The 22430-nt window shown below is 31.4% G+C and overlaps 2 protein-coding genes across 2 annotated transcripts; one reads left to right on the forward strand and one right to left on the reverse strand.

Moving 5' to 3' along the window:
• Positions 1–1742: 1742 nt before the first annotated feature.
• Positions 1743–2747, forward strand: LOC123696649 (succinate dehydrogenase cytochrome b560 subunit, mitochondrial-like). Its single transcript, XM_045642976.1, has 3 exons — positions 1743–1906; positions 1994–2226; positions 2387–2747. The coding sequence occupies exons 1-3, from the start codon at positions 1884–1886 to the stop codon at positions 2671–2673; spliced, it is 543 nt and encodes a 180-aa protein (XP_045498932.1). The 5' UTR covers positions 1743–1883; the 3' UTR covers positions 2674–2747.
• On the reverse strand, positions 2688–21896 carry LOC123696647 (transferrin). The gene is made up of 15 exons (XM_045642973.1): positions 21748–21896; positions 21299–21401; positions 18114–18253; positions 13390–13508; positions 12607–12766; positions 11515–11672; positions 10137–10341; positions 9569–9731; positions 8990–9116; positions 8496–8680; positions 7212–7299; positions 7063–7138; positions 3494–3589; positions 2978–3240; positions 2688–2890 (listed from the first exon to the last, which is right to left on the reverse strand). Exons 1-15 carry the CDS (start codon positions 21836–21838, stop codon positions 2798–2800), a joined length of 2067 nt encoding a protein of 688 aa, XP_045498929.1. The 5' UTR covers positions 21839–21896; the 3' UTR covers positions 2688–2797.
• Positions 21897–22430: the final 534 nt, after the last annotated feature.

The following is a 22430-nucleotide window of genomic DNA, read 5'->3' on the forward strand; positions in this document are numbered from 1 at the left end:
ACATTACATAAGTGGACAATACTGTACTTAATAATGAGATATCCATTTAATATTATGTAGGTACATACTTACATGTATAATATACAATAATTATACATATTACTTTTATACAGGTATTATATATTATTATTTACACATACCTATATTTGTATATTCATTACCAGTATGCCATGTGAAAATATCGATATAATGATAATGTAGATCAAAACTGCTTATAATTTTTTATAAAATAAAATAAAACTATGTTTATTTTCGTAAGTATTAACAGATACACACATTATAAAATTGACTTGGACAGCTTGGACTTGAAGAATAGCCGTATTGGAAACTCCTGTAATAAGTTTTCATAAAATTATATTCTAATCAACGAACAATATTATAGTTACCTACATACAATATTTTTTAATTTAAAGTATCAAAACGGGTAAATCCAATTTACCAATAAAATCTTCAAAATTGAAAATTGTGATGTGTTTGACCCTTCTTCATCGAATGTTTTTCTATACACATTATAAACAACACATCTTGCTTGTGAACGCAGCGGCTTTTTCGACATTTTCGAAGATTTTTTAGACAAAATCCTAAAAATTATTCATCAACTACAAAAAAGACAAATAATTTGACAACCAATTTGATAGTTGTCAAATAAGTTGCCACATGAAAATCTTTTATTTCTCAAATATAAATATGCCATCAGATTCTGGTAGACCTATATGCCTGTTGGAGCTGTTGGGTGAAGAATCAGCTGTTTTTAGGCTTTCAGATTCCTGTATTAAGTTCTCGATATAGAACTTTTAAAGTGCATCAAAGTAATATATTATATTTGTAGATAATTAATCTAAGTAACTCATTTTCTAATATTTTTTTTTCATGTTCGATTTTATAACATAATATTAGGTAGCTTTCCGCCCGCGTTTTCAAAGAAAAACTAGCTTAGTTCACGTTCCCGGTTCACGATTTCCGGGATAAAACCTGTACAAGTTACCCTCTATATGTGTGCTTAATTTCATTGTAATCAGTTCTGTAGTATTTGCGTGAAAGAGTAACAAACACACATATATGTATACACATCCTCACAAACTTTCGCATTTATAATTTATAATATAGTATATATTGCGTCGTGGCCATATATCGTAGATTTGCTCATTTCATGAAATGGCCAACATAGTTTAGATCGTTAAATCGTCAACATTTCACGATTTGGTCATCGACATTTGGCCAGCCGCATTGCGCTCTAGTGCTGTAATTGGAAAACTCGGAACGACTACACATGCTGTAGGGCCTGTAGGTTTCATACTTTGAGTCTATTATAATTTTTTTTTATTAGGTATCTTGATACTTACTGCAATTAATTAAAAAAAAGTTTTTTTTTTTAATTCATTAAAAATTTCCTGTCCAGGATTTTCCCAGTCAACCCATTTTTAATACATTTTATAATAGACTAAATCTATAATATAAAAATGAATCGTAAAATATGTTGGTAAGCGCATAACTCGAGAACAACTGAACCGATTTCGTTTATTCTTATTTTACTACATTTAATTGGTCTCATTCTAATAACACGCCGGTGAAGGTCGACCTATGTTCGGATCTTAGACCACACTTTATACCACACTAAAGTATAATGATTTTTGCACTTGGCAATAAAAAGTCAACGTCATGCTTAGACCTTGTGAAAGTGACATGTCTGAGAAGTGAGAAGTGAGATGGTATGACGTATGTCAATCAATTGACATATTCCATTCTTTTCCAAGTTCGCACGAGATATAAAAATTTTATAATAAAATTTAATTTAAAAACAACAATCGAATTATAACTACACGAATAGACGAATTTGTATCAGGACATACATTTGAAAGTAAAACCTAACCATAAGCAAAACTATGGCTTTTTACTGTGGTAGCAGGTATGTTTACATCTCTAAAATATTATGTAATGAGTAATCTGCATGTTTCGCTTTATGATTGATTAAATACGTTGTGTTTTGTTACAGATTGGGCTCCAACTCATTATTGGGTAACTTTGCTAAGTTCCGCACTGCATTGGGCACGGCTCAATATGCGCAATCGGCAGCTGTACCTAAAGTCAGCTTTAAGAAATATGAACCTCCTAAGGAGGAACACTACGATATAAGAAATGCTCGTCTCCAACGCCCAATGTCTCCTCACCTTACCATCTACAAACCCCAACTAACTAGTATTTTATCTGTTACCCACAGAGCTGCAGGTAATTTTTTTTAAATATTATTTTTCAGCATTAATGCATCTCTGTTATTTATATTATTAATCTATCATACAATTAACCTAAATAGGTTCATTATACATCTTAATTTAGATCACAAAGCATTCTTCGTTATTTATAATACACAATTATCTGTTTGTTTTAGGTATTATGCTATCAGGGTACATTACTGCACTGGGCGTAGGTGCACTAGTCTTGCCTCATGACGTTGCTCACTATGTAACAATGATCGAAGGATTAAATCTATCTCCGGCAACTATATTCCTTGCAAAAGCAATCTTGGCAGCTCCATTTGGATATCATTTTGCTAATGGAATCAGGCATTTATATTGGGACACAGCTAAAGGTTTGACCATCAAGGAAGTATACTCGACAGGATATGCAATGTTGGCTGGGGCAGTAGCTGTTACACTATTTTTAGCAGCATTGTAAGTAAAATAATTAGCAAATGTTCTGAGTATTATTTATTGTTCTTATAAGTGATGTAATAAATTTTCTTTAACAGACATTTGTTTTTATTTCTAAAGTTCTTAATAACTACATACAGTATAAAAAATTAGGCAACACCACATGAGTTTAATACATCATGAATAGTTTTGAATTTTTCAAAGTCCAGTTTCTCCGTAGTAGCGAGACCCTTTGCAGCATTCTGGAATGAAAAAATATATTAATATACATGTTTGCTGCATAGTATCAATATTTATGTTGATATTATCATCATATTGAAAACACTCACATTGAAAATAACATTGTTATTCTTAAGGAATTCTCCATAAATGTTAAACAAATCTGTTCTTGTGTCGAGTAATTGTGCCAGACTTAGTGGTGTGTGTGCGATGGATACATCGGAAAGGAAATCTTTAGCTGACAGCCATGTTCTGGAAGGTTCCATCACTAAGTTGCATGTAGCGAAGTTGCTCAGAGAATCTCTACCGCCAGCATCTCGGTTCAGACATATTAGTTCATATTGAGATGAATCAAAGCTTGATAGATCAGCACCTGGAAAAAGAAGTTCATTAAAATAAAATAAATAAATATTGCTCCGTTCCTGTTGGTCTTAGCGTGATGAGATTTAATATAGCCTATAATAACCTTCCTCGATAAATGGGCTATCTAGCACTAAACAAATTTTTCAAGATTAGCGTGTTCAAACAAACAAACAAACCAACTCTTCAGCTTTATTAGTAAAGGTATTAAAAACATAATACATTTTAGGGATTTTTACTGTAAGAAATGTGTAATATAAACTTACTTGACACAAAGGCAACATCGCCTCTGTCTTCTTGCAAGCATTTTGCTGCATTGTTGTCTCCAGAGCATTGTTTCTTCAATTTGGACACATCATCACCTGAAATTTATTTTATTTGATGATTATGTTCTTAAAAACTATGAAATTGTGTGCTATTTGTATTTAATAGAAAAAAGTTTATAACTTTACTGTTTTTGTGATTTAGTTTGAGATTAATTTAAAATGACAAAATAAATTCTTATTAATGAGTGAAAAATAAATGTAAGACGGACTTAATTAATTAAGACGGACGGAATATTTCTATCTACATCCTACTTAATGATATATGTAATTAAGTAATATGTACTGATAACCTGCATAATATTATAAATGTGTAATCTTAATTGCATATTATGTATTATTAAATTTTGATACAATGTTGTTAATGATAGTGTGCCAAAAGTATATGCATATTAGCCAACATTTAATTTGATATCTTGGCACTCACTGCTCACAATAAGTTTATAATAATCTCATATGTATTTTAAACTAGCTGTGCCCGCGACTTCGTCCGCGTGGAATAGCGACTGCATAGTAGTTACTACTTTACATACAATTATTTAGTAAACACGTACTACCATAAACAATTCATAGAATTGTTAATAGAATTTATTACTAATCTAAGCTAAAAAACTTACGTACTTTCCGGAAATCCGGGGCATTTTCCGGGGATATCCGGAAAATGCCTGTAAAATATCTGGAAAATCCCCCGGAAAATGTGTGAAAATGTCCGGGAAATACCCGGAAAATATCCGGAAAATGCGTGAAAATGTTCGGGAAAAGCGTGGAAAATGCCTGAAAAATCTCCGGAAAATTCCAGGGAAATGTCTGGAAAATATCCGGAAAAAGCGTGGAAAATGCCTGGAAAATCCCCGGAAAATGCCTGAGAGATGTCCAGAAAATGCCCGGAAAATATTCAAAAAATGCGTGAAAATGTCCGGAAAAGGCGTGGAAAATGCCTGGAAAATTCCCGGAAAATGTCAGGCAAATGTCAGGAAAATTTCTGGAAAATGCCTGGAAAACGCGTGAAAATGTCCGGAAAAGCGTGGAAAATGCCTTGATAATCTCCGGAAAATGTCAGGGAAATGTCAGGAAAATGCCTGGGAAATGCCTGGAAAATATCTGGAAAATATCCGGAAAATGCGTGAAAATGTCCGGAAAAAGCGTGGAAAATGCCACTTCAAATTTGCGAAGTAATTAAAGCAGACAACCAAAAAAAGAAAAAGAAAGCTAAAATCTTTCATATTAAATGTATATGGGATATTCATATTTCATATTATGTACTTAAAGTATGGGAGGGTTTAAAGATATTTTTTTTTTGATATTTCTCGATTTATTTAAAAAAATGATTACGGCCATTATTAGGTTAAGTACTTTCGATATCAGTTTAAAGTTTTTTGTTATCTGTAATACTTACAAAAAAAAATCGCCTGTGCACACTGAACGATTACACCTTGTACATGAATGCCTTAGCAAATGTTCGCCGTGATTATTTAAATGATCATAATTTTTTTTATTAATGAACCAATTGACATGAATTAAACACTAAATGACAAAAAAATTAACTACAGTTTTGGATTCGGGATCAATTTAATAATTACACCTGCTAATATTTTTTTACATATTTTCATTGTATAAAATCGTAACATAATTTCCTTTATGTATTGTTCTATTAACACATAGATAATATCTTCCCAAGGTACTAAATTTTAATAAAAAAAGTTGTTTTTGTTATTTATATCTAAAAAAGAGTATTTATATTAGACAGCTGAAATAAACATAAAATTTTTATAAGTTTTATGGAAGCTGAATGTAATACAAATGGGCAAATATAAAAGTAAAATTAGGTATTTAAAATAAATAAATGAAACAACTACCAATTACAGAAAAACTTCTTTTTCGGTTGAAAATTGCTGGATCATGAGTATAATTCTTTATCTCTTACCTTGGGCAGTCTGGAAGAGATCGCTAGTAAGCGATAAGACCGCCTTATGTACATACCGTGTTAATCCATTTGGTATGATTGTAAATATTTTACTTGGTGTGGTACGTATATTACCACACCAATTGATAAATAATATGTACTCTGATCCCAGTACGATCTGTACCGCATAGCCATAACGATAATAAAACAATCAGATGACAGTAAAGCACGATTAAAAATCATACTTGTACAGTAGTTGTGAGTGCAATATTTACGTTTCAAAATAACATTTTTTTTGGTACTCAAACGTAGGTAGATTCTCACGCACGCACGCTGATACGTGGTTGGCTGCCCCTTTTCTCATTCCCGAAAAATATCCTCTAAAATTACCCAAGATTCTTCCAATGATTGTACCATACGTTGGAAATTAACTTTAGTCAACAATTGACCACGCGCCAGGATACTTATTTCTACTACATCCTCATGCAAATCGTTAATTTTTATGAACATTGAATCTGTAAATAAAAAAAAAATGAAAAGATTACTTTACCTTATTTTATTAAAAAGCTACTAACAAATAAAATTCTATCAAGAACTAAAGTGACCTTCTTTGGGCGTTTAATATAGTCTTGTAAAAGTTATACATAAAAATAAAATTTCATCATTTTCTTATTTTGTCGTAACTTCAATTCTAATTATAAACATGAGTCTAACTATATAATTAATTAATAAAGAATAAATATAAAAGCTACAACTTACCTTTTGTGGGAACTCAAGAAGGATTTTTAAAATGTCACAATTAACTGTTAATAGTGTCTTGTTTGACATCAAGTGGACTCTGGGAAGACATGGGTTAAAAAGTTAAATAAATAAGTATAATTAAAAACCCCACCAATATCATATTATTTAATTTTTAATTATAAATTTGCAAGAAGCGTTAAACATGTAAATTGATTTGATTTTAATGAAGTCTCATAGATGGCGCTGTTTCAAATTTGTCTTTATACTACTAAGATTCATTAAACTGTTTCTCTGCCAAAATTACGTAAATGACGTAGTTTTTATAGTGTAAAGCTAGATAATAGCGTGGCTTACCCAAAAACAACATTTAAATATGAGTCTTTAGATTGTACGCTGTGTAATACACGGAATACGTTAGAAAAATAAAGGTTCACAGCTCCTCCCCCGGAGGTGATAGCATGATAATGTGTATATAAAAGCCTCACCCGACCTGTTAGTAATATTCATGCAAAATTTGAAGTCAATCTATGCGGTACTTTTCGAGATTAGCTCGGACAAATATACAGACAAACAGACAAACAGACAAACCGACAAACAGACAAACAGACAAAAATTCTAAAAACTATGTTTTTGGCTTCTATATCGATTATAGATCATGGATTATGTATTCTTTTAAAAAAATATTCAATGTACAGTTTTGACTTTCCTACGATTTTATTATATGTATAGATTTTCATTATTCTTTTTGTAATTTGAAAAAAAAAGTCGATACTTTTGAAAGAGCATTAAAAATATTAACAGGTTATTATTTTATGAAATTAATTTTCATAATTGTCAGTGTAAAATACGAAGGAAAAAAAATACTTACCTCTAGGATTGTTCTCTGCTTTGTCCACGCCAGGAATACAAGAACCCGCGAAGAAATCACCCAAATTTTTGATACACTGAAATTGAAATACAAACTAGAATTTCCAGTTCACAAAATGAATATAACTTTCATGTTCATGCAAAATTCACCTGATCGGATTTGATGACCTTTTTGTTGATTAAGTAATAAAGCGGGGCTTGCAAACCGCTGAATGTGCCGTATGAATTGTGGCAGGAGCTGCAAAAACAATTCATTTTACATTCACGCTGATAAATAAACAGAATAGGTATATTGTTTAATCTGCTATATCGTTATTTAGGATTTATATTTCAACACGACTTGTTTTTATTTATACTTACATTCACATACCTAGGTACATACAGTTATAAAATATTATAAAGCATAATAACTAATGCTTTCGAGTAAAGTCGTGGGAGGAAAGCTAGTTTCGAAATACCTAAATGGTAATAAGTAGATGGGTATAAGTAACTTATCAAGTTTCTTGGAGTAAATGTCTATTTAATTAGAATGGTTTTAATTTGACTAAATTATCTACTTATGCAGTCGCGACTTAAATGGATCTTGATGAAATGAAGTTTTTATGCATACCTACATAATTAGACTAAGTAGGCATAAGTAAGAAAGTTAAGAGAAGCATTTTCATTTGAAGGTGTTTCAAATAACATCAATCATCGTTTTATTTTCATTCATTTTGTTTAATTTAAAACAATATTATTTTATTTAAACGAAACACTTAAAACTGATATTGAAAGTGTACCCTGTGTACATACCCAAATTACGCGCCTGTTTGGTAGTATACATATAAAAACGTAACTTTATAGGTAGACCGTACACTTTATGAACAAAATTAATTAGTAATTTCCAGAGAAGGGTAACTTTTTCTTTTTCAACTTTAATAACTTTTAAAAGAAAGTTCTCGAAGCGAGTACCTAGAGGCAATGTAATTGATGTTATGATGGATGGATCTCGAACGCGAGTTGAATGAAGCCATCAATGTCTGTCTCTTTCGCAATGGTAGCTTTGCAATTAATCCTTCTGCTTTTGCTGTTTCTTTTGTAATGTATAGTTTGTAGTTAAAAGTGCAAGCCTTGGTTTATTTTAAATATTTTAAAGCAGATTTTTACTCTCAATTACGGTATCGACAAAAGTGAGAGAGGGTATTTAACAATAACACAAAAAGTTGCTGAAAGAATAAACTTAAGTACTTATTCATTTTAAAAAATATTTTGAAACACATAATTAGTGATTATATTTAAAAAAAACTAGGTATCTCCCGTTTAATTTGAACTTTCAATATAATATAGGAAAGAAAAATTGAAGCTTTTAGGTATTTTTTCAGTCTATTTAACTTTTAATTTTATAAATATTTCCATGACTTCGCCTAAAAATATGAAATCCTTAAAAAAGCTCACCGTTTTCCTCTAAGATCTTCAATTTTCGAGTATGGTGTGTTCTTCTTGACAACAGCAACAGCGTAATTAGGTATTTTAGAGGCTCCATACACTTCGTGGAAAACTGGATGCAGATTGTACTTTTTGGATGCTGACGCTACCTTCATACCGTCTACGGATGCTAAATCTGAGCCATTGTCTTGAACCTGATGTTTTTTAATAAAGAAAAAAATATTGCTTTACAACTTAAAATCTTCATCTTATATATCTTAATCACGATGGATTGCTATTAAATATCAGAAAGAGAATATTCTAAACTTGATTCGTCCGATAAATTATTCAAATTTTAAATACAACCTATCCCTCATAACATCTATAACACTCCTTTCTCTATGACTAACCTTTATAAATTTACTTAGAATAAGCCAAATATTCTATTCCCTTATACCAACCATTTTTTTACACAAAAAATAACATTTTAATACTTTTACTTTTTTATTAATTTTTATACTTACGCTCTTCAAGCAATCTTCATCAGAAGCTTCTTGCACGCAGTCGAGTTTGGGACGAATGTCTCTGCTGAACGCGAACACGGACATCGAGCGGCATTTCGCTAACGCCACATTTGATGTTACACACATCCTGTGTTTTGGTATAATTAAAAAAAAAAGAATAAGAACAATGTAAAAAATGATTGGCGAAGGTGCGCAGGTTAAAGATCGAGATTTTCTTGTGAGAATTTGATATATTTATCAATTAGGTACATTTAAAATTTATAAGCACAGAATAATGGTGAAAAAGTTAACATTGTAAATTTTTTCGTTATTAGCATCCAAATTCTTTTTATTGGATTTTACTAACTACTTTACTTGTGAATTAGTATCAATATCAACATTCAACATTTTTGATTCGTGATATGAATATTACAAACCATAGTAAGTACTGTATTGTTTTAATTATATAAATTAATTAATCATCTAGGATCTACGTTCGAATAAATGATCCTAGCCATTAATCAAACCGGCTTCTAGAAACATCCAAGAATAATGTTTTAAGATTTAAGACGCTTTTAAACATTAATTCCACAATCTTACCTAACAACAGGCTCTGGGGGTCCATGGCCTCGCTCAATGACTTCAGTATAGTTGGCCTTTTGTAAGTAATCGACTGGCCTGATCGGAATATTATCAGCTACGTGGTGAATCTTTTCGGAGAGACCTAATACGTTCGTGAACCAATCTGGTTTGGTACTTGCACCTAAGATCGTACAAAAATATTAGTAATACAAAGCTGTGCAGGCCATTTTTATAGATTGAGAACTTCTGCTTTTAACGGATTCAAACCGTTTTATGTTGTGCACTGTTAGCACAAACAAAATAATTTTAAGAAATAAGAGATGATAAATTAATAAATGGTGAATAGATTTGTTAAGTAGTCTTCAATTTATAAAAACAATGTTCAATAGTATATTGAACATTGTTTTTATAAAATAAAAATTGAAATAACGAAAATTGAAATAATAGGTACCTAGGTACAACTTAAAGAGAAATTTAAACATAACAATCAAAACGAATAAGTAACCCGAAAGCAATCAACAATAACGACACTACCTAACTCAGAACAAATTACAACAATTTACAATAAAATTAAACCAGTACTTACCAGCATCAGCTAATTGCTTAATCTTTTCTCTTAACGGCGACAATTTAGCGAGCACATCGTGATGACCGAGCAATCCTTGCCACGGTCGGGCCGCCCAAGAGCAAGGTTTCTCCCTAATCGGTACTTTGGACCCGTCAGAACAAAGATACGCGAAGTCATCGGGGTTCTCTGAAGATTGGCTGGCGGGGGTTGTTCCTACTGGGAGCTATACCAGAAATTACTATTTGGTAACTACATACATATTTACATTTGTGTGAATAGAATTGTGTATCTATATCGCGTATGTTTATGTTATGAGCAAAGCAATTTATAAAGAAGCGAGATGGTAATTAGAGCAGCAGTAAAGAAATCCCTCTGTTTATTATATACTTATCTTTGTTAGGCTTATGTTCAACATCAGACAAGTACGACGACTTCTACTTTATAAATTCGATAGGTACTAGAAATAGAACTTATAATCAATTATAATTTTCTGAAATCTACCCTGATTATCTCTACAATTAGATACTGTACCAATGCTTCTAGAAAAATTAATTCAAATTTTATACATTTGTTTAAACATGATATCAAAGTTAAAGTGTAGACTTGAATTCACTACATACAATATATTTTCAAAGAATCTGATTGTATATGGAAGCAGACTTTTATCAAAGCTTTTAACGGGTAATGGAGAGAGGATTTCAACGTAACGTTAATTCATTAGATTACCGATTTCACGGTACGAGACTCGTATTTCACAATAGTTTTACATTGCATTGACACTGACGGATATTGATCTGACATTCATCCGGATATCGAAAATCCCATCACTTCGACCCAAGACCCATCTCTATAGAATTACGACGCGCTAAGAGGAAACATTACCTGCGGTGGCCTTACTTAGTGACTTGTATTTATGATACATAATAATGATAATAGTTCAGAGTACGTACAAATAGTTTAGAGGAACCGATAGGGCCGTTTTATATGATCAGATTTTTTTAATTCAAACTTCTTCTAACTACAAGTTATATCTATTATTTTGAGTACAAACACGAAATAATGTAATTTGAGTGGAGCTGCTAAAGTTTGCTACTATACATATGCCTATAGGTTTATAAGCAAAAAACGGCTCAGTCAATAAACGATTTCAGCGAAATTGCAATTAATTTCATCCGGCGCACCAATCAAAATTCAATTTATACACAAATTTAATTTCCAAAATTCGAAGCCATGCAAAATATGAAAATGATAAAATTACAAATATCGTTTGGAAATGATTACACCCTAATAAAATGCGTACCTATCCCAAAGAATTTCCGGACTTAGATAACCTGGAAGCCATGCAAAATAATATGACGAATATAATACAATCATTAAGCCCTAATAGAATACGTACCCCAAAGAACTTCCGCACGTATATAACCTTGGTAAATGCAACCTCCCCCCCATTATGCGCAAGGCATCTCAAAGCGCCTTCATACCCACTGAAGTTGTCCGGGTAATCGCATTTGTCCGGGTGTTCGCACATTGCACATAGTTGGCTGTATTGCGATTCTGAAAGTGGATTTGAACTATGTGCAATCTGGGTTAAACAATATTCCAGTAATTACGGCATTATTCATAAAGAAACGTTTTATAAATATATACCTATACATCGTATAATTTTAAAATATAATACTGAGAAAAACACAGAAAAAGAGGTAGTTAGAAAAATTTACGGTGGGTGAAAATTCATAATAATTGCAATACAGTTTCACTACACTTAATCGGTCCATGTAAAAAATCTAATTTCTTAATAATCACTGTTTGAACTTTGAATACTGAAACATCAAATGCGTCTACGAAAATATTTATATTGAATGTTTGCAGTCGTAAATGCGAGACGCTATAAAAATGGGTTAAATAAACAGGCTCGTGATAAAAGAAAGTCGAGAAAGTTAATATCGTTACACTGATCAATCAGTCTGTCATCTTATTTGTGTAAATATAGAGGTTCTGTTCCTCTCTCTCCTCCATCTCTTTGATGTGGGAACCTCTTACTTACAAGTGATCTCAAACAACATCAAAAGTTCTTTTATTTTTCCGGAGAGCAACTTGTTGCTGTAACCTTGTTTGCTATTACTTTCGTGTCCAATTTTACTTATGTACATAAAATATTAGATAAAAACAATGGAACAGAACGCTTATATATAAGATATATCTAACCTTATAGTACAATAGTAGACAGTACATGGGCAAATAGTATGACGATGTATGTTTTTATTTAGGTCGTGCCATTAACAATTTTAATCAAATGAAATAATATTATGGCTATTAGCAAGTAAACAAAATTAAACCTTCTCTTTGACGTTGGTGGCTATTGTTTAATTTTCACGTAGAAAGCCTTTGACACTGTTTTGCTTAGACAAATGATAAATTATAGGTACCTACTTTGTTTATTATGGGGCATCCATTACTGTTAAAAATAAAGTAATTATCAAAAACTTACTCCAAGCAGAATTAGTTTTTGGATCTGGCGACCATGTGCCAACAATACAAGACTTCTTGAAGAATGTCGATAACGCACGCAGTTCATTTTCTTTTGGTGATATAGTTCTATCCGTCATTTTGGGGAAGATTTCCCTTTTCATTAGCATCGTAAGAGGAATCTAAAGAAAATAATAAATTTAGAAATAACATGTAGAGCCAATGTAAGTTGCTAAAAACTGTGTTCGGAATGACGATCTCTACAATAAAGTTAAATTGCGGTGCGTAGCCAATAAGAATCCATAATAACTTGTCCCGAGGGCAAAAATTCCATCCAAAGACAATATAAGTGAATCTATCGTGTACCCTTTTCATTATATAAATAAAATTTCTTTCCTACATACAATATAAAGAACTTTTCATATTAACCACACTCAAAGATCAGACTTCAATATACATTTATTTTAACCAAAATCAATTTCGCAATATCTAAGGCGCTTCTTTTATGTGACTTCCCAAGCAATTTTGCTCTGCAATATAAAGAGAGAAAACTGATTATTTTTTTCTCGGATTTATATTTCAATACCTGAAACCTTTACATGACTTTCAATGATATGCATTCCAGCTTTGGTGAATTTGGAATTTTGTTTCAAAAAAATCAGCCTACATTAAAACGAACTGCCAACTGCAGTTCGTTTTAAAATAAGTCTATATTTTTTGTATTGAAAGTATTGACCATGTTTTATTTTAATGTATCATTGAAATTTTACATATTTTTTTTTAAATTGACAGGAAATGAACTTACCTTATAACCAACATTTCGGTTCACCCCCGTATGGCAGGACTTCAGGCCTTTCAATTGATCTAAACTATTTATGTTTAGATCTTTGTGTACCACGATAACTGCTTCATAACGGAATTCCGCTAAAAATAAATAATAAACTTAATTATGTACAACGTTCTCGGCACCCACTTTATCCTCAAGAATTTATAGCCTACAAGTATAAAATAAATGTTACTCCAGACAATGAAAAGTAAGCACGACAAAGTTATGGTTTCCAATTATTCGAGAATTAAAGATATAATTAAGTTCAGTGAAAGCACGAGATAAAGAACTTCCGTAATCGAGTCTGGCTGAATGAAAGAGAATTTTCTAAAGCCTTACACCGCACGGGACTTGCGATTCGTTAATTATCATCTCGTATTGTGCAAAACAACCAAATATAGCCTTTTGTCCTCGAGGGATACCATAATGGTCTTTCGTTTAATTAAACGCCAGTTCCGTGTTTATTTAATAAATTAATTGTAATTACGGAAATTCCATTAGGACGCGCAGTCCGTCTGTTTTGGGAAAGCTTAGATGTAATCCGATGTAGAGCTGCAGGAGATTTGCGAGTATTATGCAGCGTTTGCCGGTCGTGTCCGTCTTAGCAATTGTGCTGCTGCCTGCTTGGATTATTCGGTATGCCAGTAATACGTTCATTATTATTGAAGTAAACGCTAATGGGTGAAGTCTTGTATATTTTAGATTTAACAGCTGTAAAAATATTTATTTCGTATCGTATTGTAATAAATAGAAAATAAAGTTCTGATTTTCTATTTGCCTTTAAGGCCGTGTACGCGGTCCGTGCGCTGTTTGGCTCAAATATGTGATTTTTCAAACCAGATTGTCCATCAACCACTTATCTTACAAACATATGAATTACTAATAATTTTAGGAAATTTTATTGTCTATATAGTTAGTTAAGAGTTTATTTCAATTAATACAGTATTTGTGAATACCATCAAGATAACTGAGCCGATGATTACTTGATTTCACTTTTAGTGTCAATTTCGAAGCTAAAAATATCTGAAATTGCTGACAGATCTAACACACATTTTTTTTTAACTAACTGCAAAAATCCTTATTAAAATAGTTAGTTAAAAGATTTTTTTTATTTTGGACTCCTAAGTTACGAAATTAAAATCCGAACAATGTGAATTTTTTTAGAAATTATAGTCGACAAAATGATTATTTTCACCAAGATATTCGACTTAGTTGAATATAATTTATATATATTGCAATAAAAGAACGTCTTACTTATAAGATAAAATTTAAAAAATCAACTAAGGTACCTCTATTATTTTTCTACAATTTTTTTTTAAAGTACTATAAAACACTGCGCGCGACCCGAATAAAATCAGTCGGCAGCGAGCCTTTCCAGAGAGAGGACATGTTGCTCAGCGCTCTCCTGTGGACCTATGCTGTTCATAGTAAAAGGATAGCGCAAGCCGCGATCTATCGTAATAGATCGCGGAGATTTTGACTTGCGTTAAATTGAATAAGCCCTCTTAATAAAAAAATAAATTTTCGTAGGAAAAAACGTTCATTGAAATGTTTCAATATTGTATGAAAAAATATTATGAAAGAATCCTTATATAACAAAGAATTTATCCTTGTAATTTGTACCTAAATTTCAGGAATAAGGCTCACGTCCTTTGAACCCTTATTAAAGACGGCTATCTTTTCTGAATCGTTCTGATTTATAGCTGGTCTAAGGGTATTTGGGTTAGCCTCGGGAGACTGCGTACAATTCCCTGAATTTTTTAGCTTTACACATTCATTGATTTATTAGCCGATCGTAAATTCTGTTATTTGACAGACTTTTTGTACATCTATAATATCAGCCGGTGGGTTATTTATTACATTGATGTGTATCCAACGTCAATAATAAATGTATGATGGAGAAGAAAATTCCATTTGTGTATACGTATACAAGGTATTGTTACATAGAGATATCATGGCTAGTTATGTTCTGCTCATAGAATTGTTCATACGACAAAATTTAAACGTTTATATTAGACAAACCCAAGTTTACGTAGGTATAGGTGAAATGCAACAATGCTTTGTGTCTGCTCTATTCAGTCGATATCAACATTCAGCGAGTGTCAAGTATGTTTACACAGCGTTGAATTGAAATTTTCCTCTTTGTGAGCCAACAGTGCTCTGATTTCATAGGCACTTTTTATTCGCAATTGAAGGCTGAAGCATTCCTCATTCATTCCATTTCGGAGAACTCTGTGAAAAGTGTCGCATTCACATTTCGGGGTTAATTTTTGTCTTAATTGGACCTTTTACTTTTTCTCATTTTAAATATTGATGACGTACAAAGTTAAAATATGTTCACAGTAGTTATACTGGATAACTGACTATATAGGGCTTCATTAGATCGTTTGCATATCGCTTTCCCAATTTCATTGGAACTGCAAATACCTGATTAATGAAGTGCCCACAAATGCACAGCATTGAAACATTCAAAGCTTCGATCTGTAAATGTATTCAATTTAATCAAGAATATTCGAAATTTCAGAATGTATATTGTAGGTATATTATATGTAGCTAAGCGTTGAGTGAAATAGCGAAATATTTCCATCAGTATTATTGGATCGAGCGATCAGAATATTTGAATTGGAAACGATCCCGATGAGAATTTGAGAGCTATCTAAATAAATAGGAATTGTAAATGGAGCACAAACAGGGAATTGTCGATAAACGAAATATTCGGTGGTAGGCGTAAGATTGTTGACGTTTATCATTAAAAGGTTGCAGAAATAATTTGATAACAAGTGATAACTGCGTTAAAAACAACCGACTTCAAACTTGCACTTGCAAAATTTACAAATACAGACAAAAATGCTCATAAAATAAAAACTACTGGGCCTATCCGAATAAAAATTTTTTGGGACCAATTCGACACCATCCCACATCGAACAAAAAAAGAATCACGTAAATCGGTTCAGAAACCTCGGAATAATCGGTGTACATACATAAAAAAAACATACCGGCCGAATTGATAACCTCCTCCTTTTTTTTTTGAAGTCGGTTAAAAATACTCTACAAAATAATGAAAATGGATTTATATTTCATATAAAATAAAATGAGGAATACTGTAGTAGGTATAAAGGAAGGTTACGATCCTAACCATAAAACAATATACATAAAACAATATCTAAATTTTCGTGTGAGTTAATGCCGCAGGTTAAATTTATGTCACAGGCTTTAGGTTTTCAAATTTTACTTTATGTTCAAGTTTATGGCCCGTTGTTCTAGCAATAAAATTTTAATCTTAAACCCGCAATAGAAGTTACGTTTTGCTTCAGATAACATTTTCGATTTAACAAAATCTAATTTTGTTATGAATTTAAATAAAAATTTCAAAATTATAAAGAAATCTTAAAACTAGTAATTTTATAAAAAGTAATTTAGTAAGATTAATACTGTGAATATATCTATTAAAACATGGTGGGAATGCATTACCTAATACAGTGATAATGTACCTCAATATAGGTTCGGTTACCCGTCACATTTAATTAATTCCATTCTATTAGTCAAACGTTCCGAAGTTCTCTCATAATACCGCACAATATCAATTCCCTATCTAATGCATGCGGTCATTAAGTTAGAGAATGTTTGTTTAGGATGTTATGAAACTCTTTGGATATTACGAGATCTTGTTTGCATGGGAAATGAACTTTCTGTAATATACATACCTATATTCACAGAGTTAGCCAAGGGACATATGGCTTACGCTTATGAAAGTTATTTATGAATTTAACTTGTTGTATTTGTTAATGACGCGCAAAGAATTCTGTAAAATTTATAGTAGGTAGTGAAAAAATTCACGCAAAAAATTTATGGCTATGGAAATTGCTTGATATAAATAAACAAACATACAATAATTTACTAGACTTCATAAGTAAAAATATACGGTCTATATATTATTTCTGTAATATTTTTTTTGACAGATTTCTCTGAAAAAATTTAGTTTATTGAATGCATCACGGTACTAATTGATTAAACGAGCTTTTATGTTGCCCGATATTGGCACAATTAAATTAGTGTGGATGAAAAGGAAATTATGTCCCGACACTGTCGACAGTAATGTAGAGCTATTGTCGGTTTTGTAATATTTCTCCTTTATGTAGGTAAATATAAATTTAATTAGAAATTTAATTGACAATAAAAATACCTATCAATTATAGTAATTAAGTAAATATGTTTATGAAGGTAGATTATAAGATAAATTGCAAGATGGAGTACACGCACATCCTGCGGTTTTCAAATTACGTCAAAAGGTCAGCTATGCTTCTGTGGGAATATCTTTGTGTTGTACAGTGTACTGTATACTATATAGTGAGTTTTATTACGGTATTTATCCGATCGTTTGCAGCATAGTATCGTATCAGTATTACAATATTGAGGGATTGTAATACAGACTGTGGTATCGTACTTCAATATTGTCGAAAATAAATTACATCAAGGATCTTCTTGTATCTTCCTTATACGTAATTTTATAATAACATTATTTTTACGTGTTGTATCATCAAGATTAAAGGATATTTCATATCACAGACAATATTTTCTTATTTATCTTCTTTGGCAATTTAAGTTTGCAAGAACTATAGTACCTACGAACTCTACAACAAATAAAGCATAGGTACCTATTTTTTCACTCTTCATTTCTATACACTATAATTCAATTTCCTTACCATCGGGTTCTTCGTCAGTTCTATATTCCTGGAATACAACGAAATCTTGATTCGGGATTTTAGAGGCGACGTACATATCCTCTGGATCCACGGGCACTAAATCAGCCTGCCTTTGCTGCACGTGAGTGAGGCATTCCACTCTGTAACAATTATTTTATTTACGGTTTAAATTACACTTGTAAATTTTTTTATAGCTTTTGAGATGTAAATATAGACTCTAGGAGTTTTAAGTGCTCTGTACTTGTAGAATGTATGTTTTTTTTAATAACTTATAACGTTGTCATACGCTGCACAGACCCATATTATTAGTAGATATAAGGTATAAGTATAGAATAAAAGAGCTGAACTGAATAATAGAGCAAATGAAAAAACGATATTCTTTGACCAGCATTACATGCTTTAGAAAACCCCCAATGAAACAACGTAGGTATTTGGCCAATAAATACTAGAAAAAGAAAATAAAACATTTTCTCCTGTAATGCTGGTCCGCTACAAATCTTCAGAAAAGATCTAATTCACGTGGATTAATGATCTAGCCCCAGTAAAGCCCTGAGGACAGATTGGAAGATAGAGTGAGATTTATATGTAATTCAAGATGGGTGCGACTGTTTATTGGAGTCTAGACACGTTCAGGTTGGTGCTTAAATACATCTGGGATTTTGTATGGTTGTTGAATAGTAAATTAAAATAGTTATTACTTATTATTCTGACATAGGTGTTCATTTATCGTGTCGATCGGACGCGATCGGAATGATCGCGTCCTTAATTTTGCTTTGATTAACTAACTCATGTTAGACACATATTTTTGTTCTATTATCACACTGATTGGTTTTGATATTGTTTCTGAAGTAAGTGGAACCGATTGTTTGCAGTTTCTCAAACAGAGAGCTCTATATACCAATATATTGCATAGGTATATGTTTTGACCGTGAAAATAACATTTAATTACATATTTATACTACATTAATGTAAACACACACATCCGACAAAGTGTATATTGATATAATCACTAAAAGAGTAAATAATTAAATATCATACATATCTTCATTGAACAGGAAAACGTATTGAAATAAAAAAATCATTCTTCTTATTTAGTTTAAAAAACGTGGCATTCTCAGAGGAATCATAAAATAAATCTTCATAGTGATACAGAACAGAAGTCGTAAAATTCAAGAAAACTGCATTTGATGTTGTTCCACAAAGCTTCGGAAAATTGTGTTACCATAACGCTATAATTCTTTTGTGATTAAATAAATATACAGTGTTCTATCGATAATAGATTTTTTATGAACAATAGTAGGATTGTTTAAATTATCTACACTAATATTATAAAGAGGAAAACTTTGTTTGTTTAAGTTTGTTTGATTGTAATGAATAGGCTTATAAACTACTGGACCGATTTTAAAAATTCTTTTACCATTCGAAAGCTACATTATCCACGAGTAATATAGGCTAGGTTTTATCCAGGAAATCCCACGAGAACGGGAACTATGCGGGTTTTTCTTTGAAAACGCGGGCGAAGCCGCAGTCGGAAAGCTAGTTGTTTAATAAAGGCGATGTGTGCGATGCTGACATTATTTTGGGATGGATGTCTTTGATATTTATCCATTCATTTGTTAACGAATTATAATTATATAATAATCAAAACATCCTTAATATGGGCTGATCCTTGCGTTTCAAAATAGGGACTAGATATTTCAATAACCATTGTTTAAATAGACAATCTCTCAAAATTTCAAACAACACGAATGAAAGCTAAACTCGGTAACCGTCGTCCTATTTAATATAATATGAAAATTGGCCACGAACAAACCGTAGGTACCTATTTTTGGTTGGCTATTTCAATTGATCACTTTAGATAACAAGCCACATCACCAACTAATGTCATATAATTTGATAAAATTGCTCCGAGACAATTGAATCCCATTCTAGGAAAAAGTCTTGTGGGTAAAGCATTGATATGAAATACGAATTGTCGTATTAGCACAGCATTAGATAATATTTTTGACTTATAAACAAAAGGGAATGTTATTTTTATACTTATGTAGGTACCTATGTACAACTATCAAATGTATATTTATAATATTTTATGTTATTAAATATTATCTTATCTTCCTAAATTAGAGAGCTTCTTCGTTTAATGTTTACAAATAAAAAATATATACTAATTATGACTATAATTATAATATATGAACTGATATGTTTTGTATTTTGTAAACATGACGATTTACGATATCATTATCGTACATAATATAATATTGGCTATATAAAGGCTTGGCATTCTTTATTATGTTTTGCTTTACTATTTACTTACAAAGAAGGAGCTTATTCTATAACAGTATACAGAACGTTATTGCTTCTCTCTTATAAACGTTTTTATTTATTTACATTACCTATATCTCTAGCCATAAAGTTGGCTTGAGATTAAAATATCCACCTTATTACTAGCCTCAAAAGAATAATAAGAATTTGCAATCAGTACACGTTGTGGATAAAAATAAAATAATGAATTCTTTGTATTTTCCTGTTCGGACCAACGCGAACGTTGGTACCGGATAGCCGATAGACTATATTATAAACATAATCAAAACTTCGATTTGCCATTCAAGGAATAAAGTTAATATGTTACAATTTTTTTTGTGCGTGTGTTTGTCACTGAACTCCTCCTAAACGGCTGGACCGATTTTAATGAAATTTTTTGTGTACTTTCAGTTGAATTAGATACATTTCATTAGCTTGTACTAAATTATGTCTACCTTTGTCTACCTTTTCGGTCAGTCTTTTGCTAATTGGCAACACTACCTAGAATTAAACTGTAGTACATAATATATTGATAATTCCTAAACAGTTTTTATTTTATTTTATATCATAAGTACCTAGTTGCATTACGTATCTATCTATAATATTACATTCGACGCTATTAACTATTAAAGCAACTTATTAAAGCCGGGATAACTCCTTGGGGACGTTTCTCAACCTCAACACGTAGGACTAAAGTGTGGGTGTATTCTATGAGTTGAATTAAATAACACAGACAACTTTAATACATAACACACGAGCATCACTACGTGACCAAAAAAGTTACTAGAAGTAGGTACATACAAATTATGCTTAAAAATTATTAATGAAAATTATGCATATTTAAAAAATTGAATGAATAGTTGGTAATATGATTATTGACTTACCTGTCTCTTGCTGGAACACATTCTAATAAAGCCTTGCTCTTCGTGGGGATTTCTAGCATCTCCTCACATGATTTCAAATGCTGCGTAGGCACACATATTTTATCTAAAACCCATGCCAGTGAAAAACACATTAACACAATGACACAATTTTATTTCACTGTTTACTGTTTCCGAAAGAAAAAAAAATAAACAAAATAACTGTAAGAAATATTACATACTGGATATGTAGGTAGGTACATATAAAACTGAATTTTTAATTTAATTATTTAGTAAAAAGATTGTATAAATCTTTCGTAACCAAAGTTCAAAAAACAAAAGCAATCATTTTTTTTTCAAAACGTTCTAAATTCAAAAACGTATTTTTTTAAATAATGTTGCCAGCATTCAATACAGCTAGATGCACTTTTCAGCCAGTTAGAACTTAAAAATATAAAAGTAAATAAACATACATGCGGATTTACAGTTGACATTTAGCGAGGTCAAGGCTAACAAAAATAATATACTCGTATATTTCAAAGTCATGGTCAAGCAGTTGACCATGCGCGGATGTAAACACGACTGGACGATGCTTCGTTGTGTTCTTTTATATATTCATGTGCTATCAACATCAAGTATTATTCTTCTTTTTGCAAACTTGGTGTACTTAGATAAATTAACATTGTTTTAAGAGAAAAAATATTTAAATAAATTGATTAACTTGATAAATTATCAGAAACATAAAATTTACAATTAGTACTCTATTTTTAGTTTATAGTTTGCTCTACAAACGCGTCTGGTATGATTTATACGAAATTAATCGAGGCAATGTTGCCTTTTCAGATTATTTGCGAGATTTGGTTTGTATTGATAATATTAATTATTATTTATTATGTTCTTAGACTATAGTCAATTATTCGACAATAGTCGGCACGTAGTAGAGTAACGTCTAGTTTGGTTAGTAAATACTTTTATTGTACCTAAGTATGTCAAACTAGTTTCACCCAGTATTTTGTTTATATAAGTACCTACCTTACAGGAATTCATATTAAGGGTGAATTAATTTTTTATTCATTGCTCATTAGTCATTATGTACAATGTACATGCACAGGTACATGCGATTAAATAACAATACGAACGCCGTTCTTCACTCGCG

Source organism: Colias croceus, chromosome 13, assembly GCF_905220415.1.
Source record: "Colias croceus chromosome 13, ilColCroc2.1".
Classification (NCBI taxonomy): domain Eukaryota; kingdom Metazoa; phylum Arthropoda; class Insecta; order Lepidoptera; family Pieridae; genus Colias; species Colias croceus.

Excerpts from the sequence above, each read along its gene's own strand:
- LOC123696649 (XM_045642976.1), top strand. The coding sequence starts at position 1,884 with ATGGCTTTTTACTGTGGTAGCAG. Across the intron at positions 1,907-1,993 it reads GCTTTTTACTGTGGTAGCAG|ATTGGGCTCCAACTCATTAT; the intron begins GTATGTTTACAT and ends GTTTTGTTACAG. Across the intron at positions 2,227-2,386 it reads TGTTACCCACAGAGCTGCAG|GTATTATGCTATCAGGGTAC; the intron begins GTAATTTTTTTT and ends TGTTTGTTTTAG.
- LOC123696647 (XM_045642973.1), bottom strand. The coding sequence starts at position 21,838 with ATGGTCAACTGCTTGACCATGACTTTGAAATATACGAGTATATTATTT. Across the intron at positions 21,402-21,747 it reads TGTCAACTGTAAATCCGCAT|ATAAAATATGTGTGCCTACG; the intron begins GTATGTTTATTT and ends CATGGGTTTTAG. Across the intron at positions 7,300-8,495 it reads GAAGATCTTAGAGGAAAACG|CTCCTGCCACAATTCATACG; the intron begins GTGAGCTTTTTT and ends TTGTTTTTGCAG.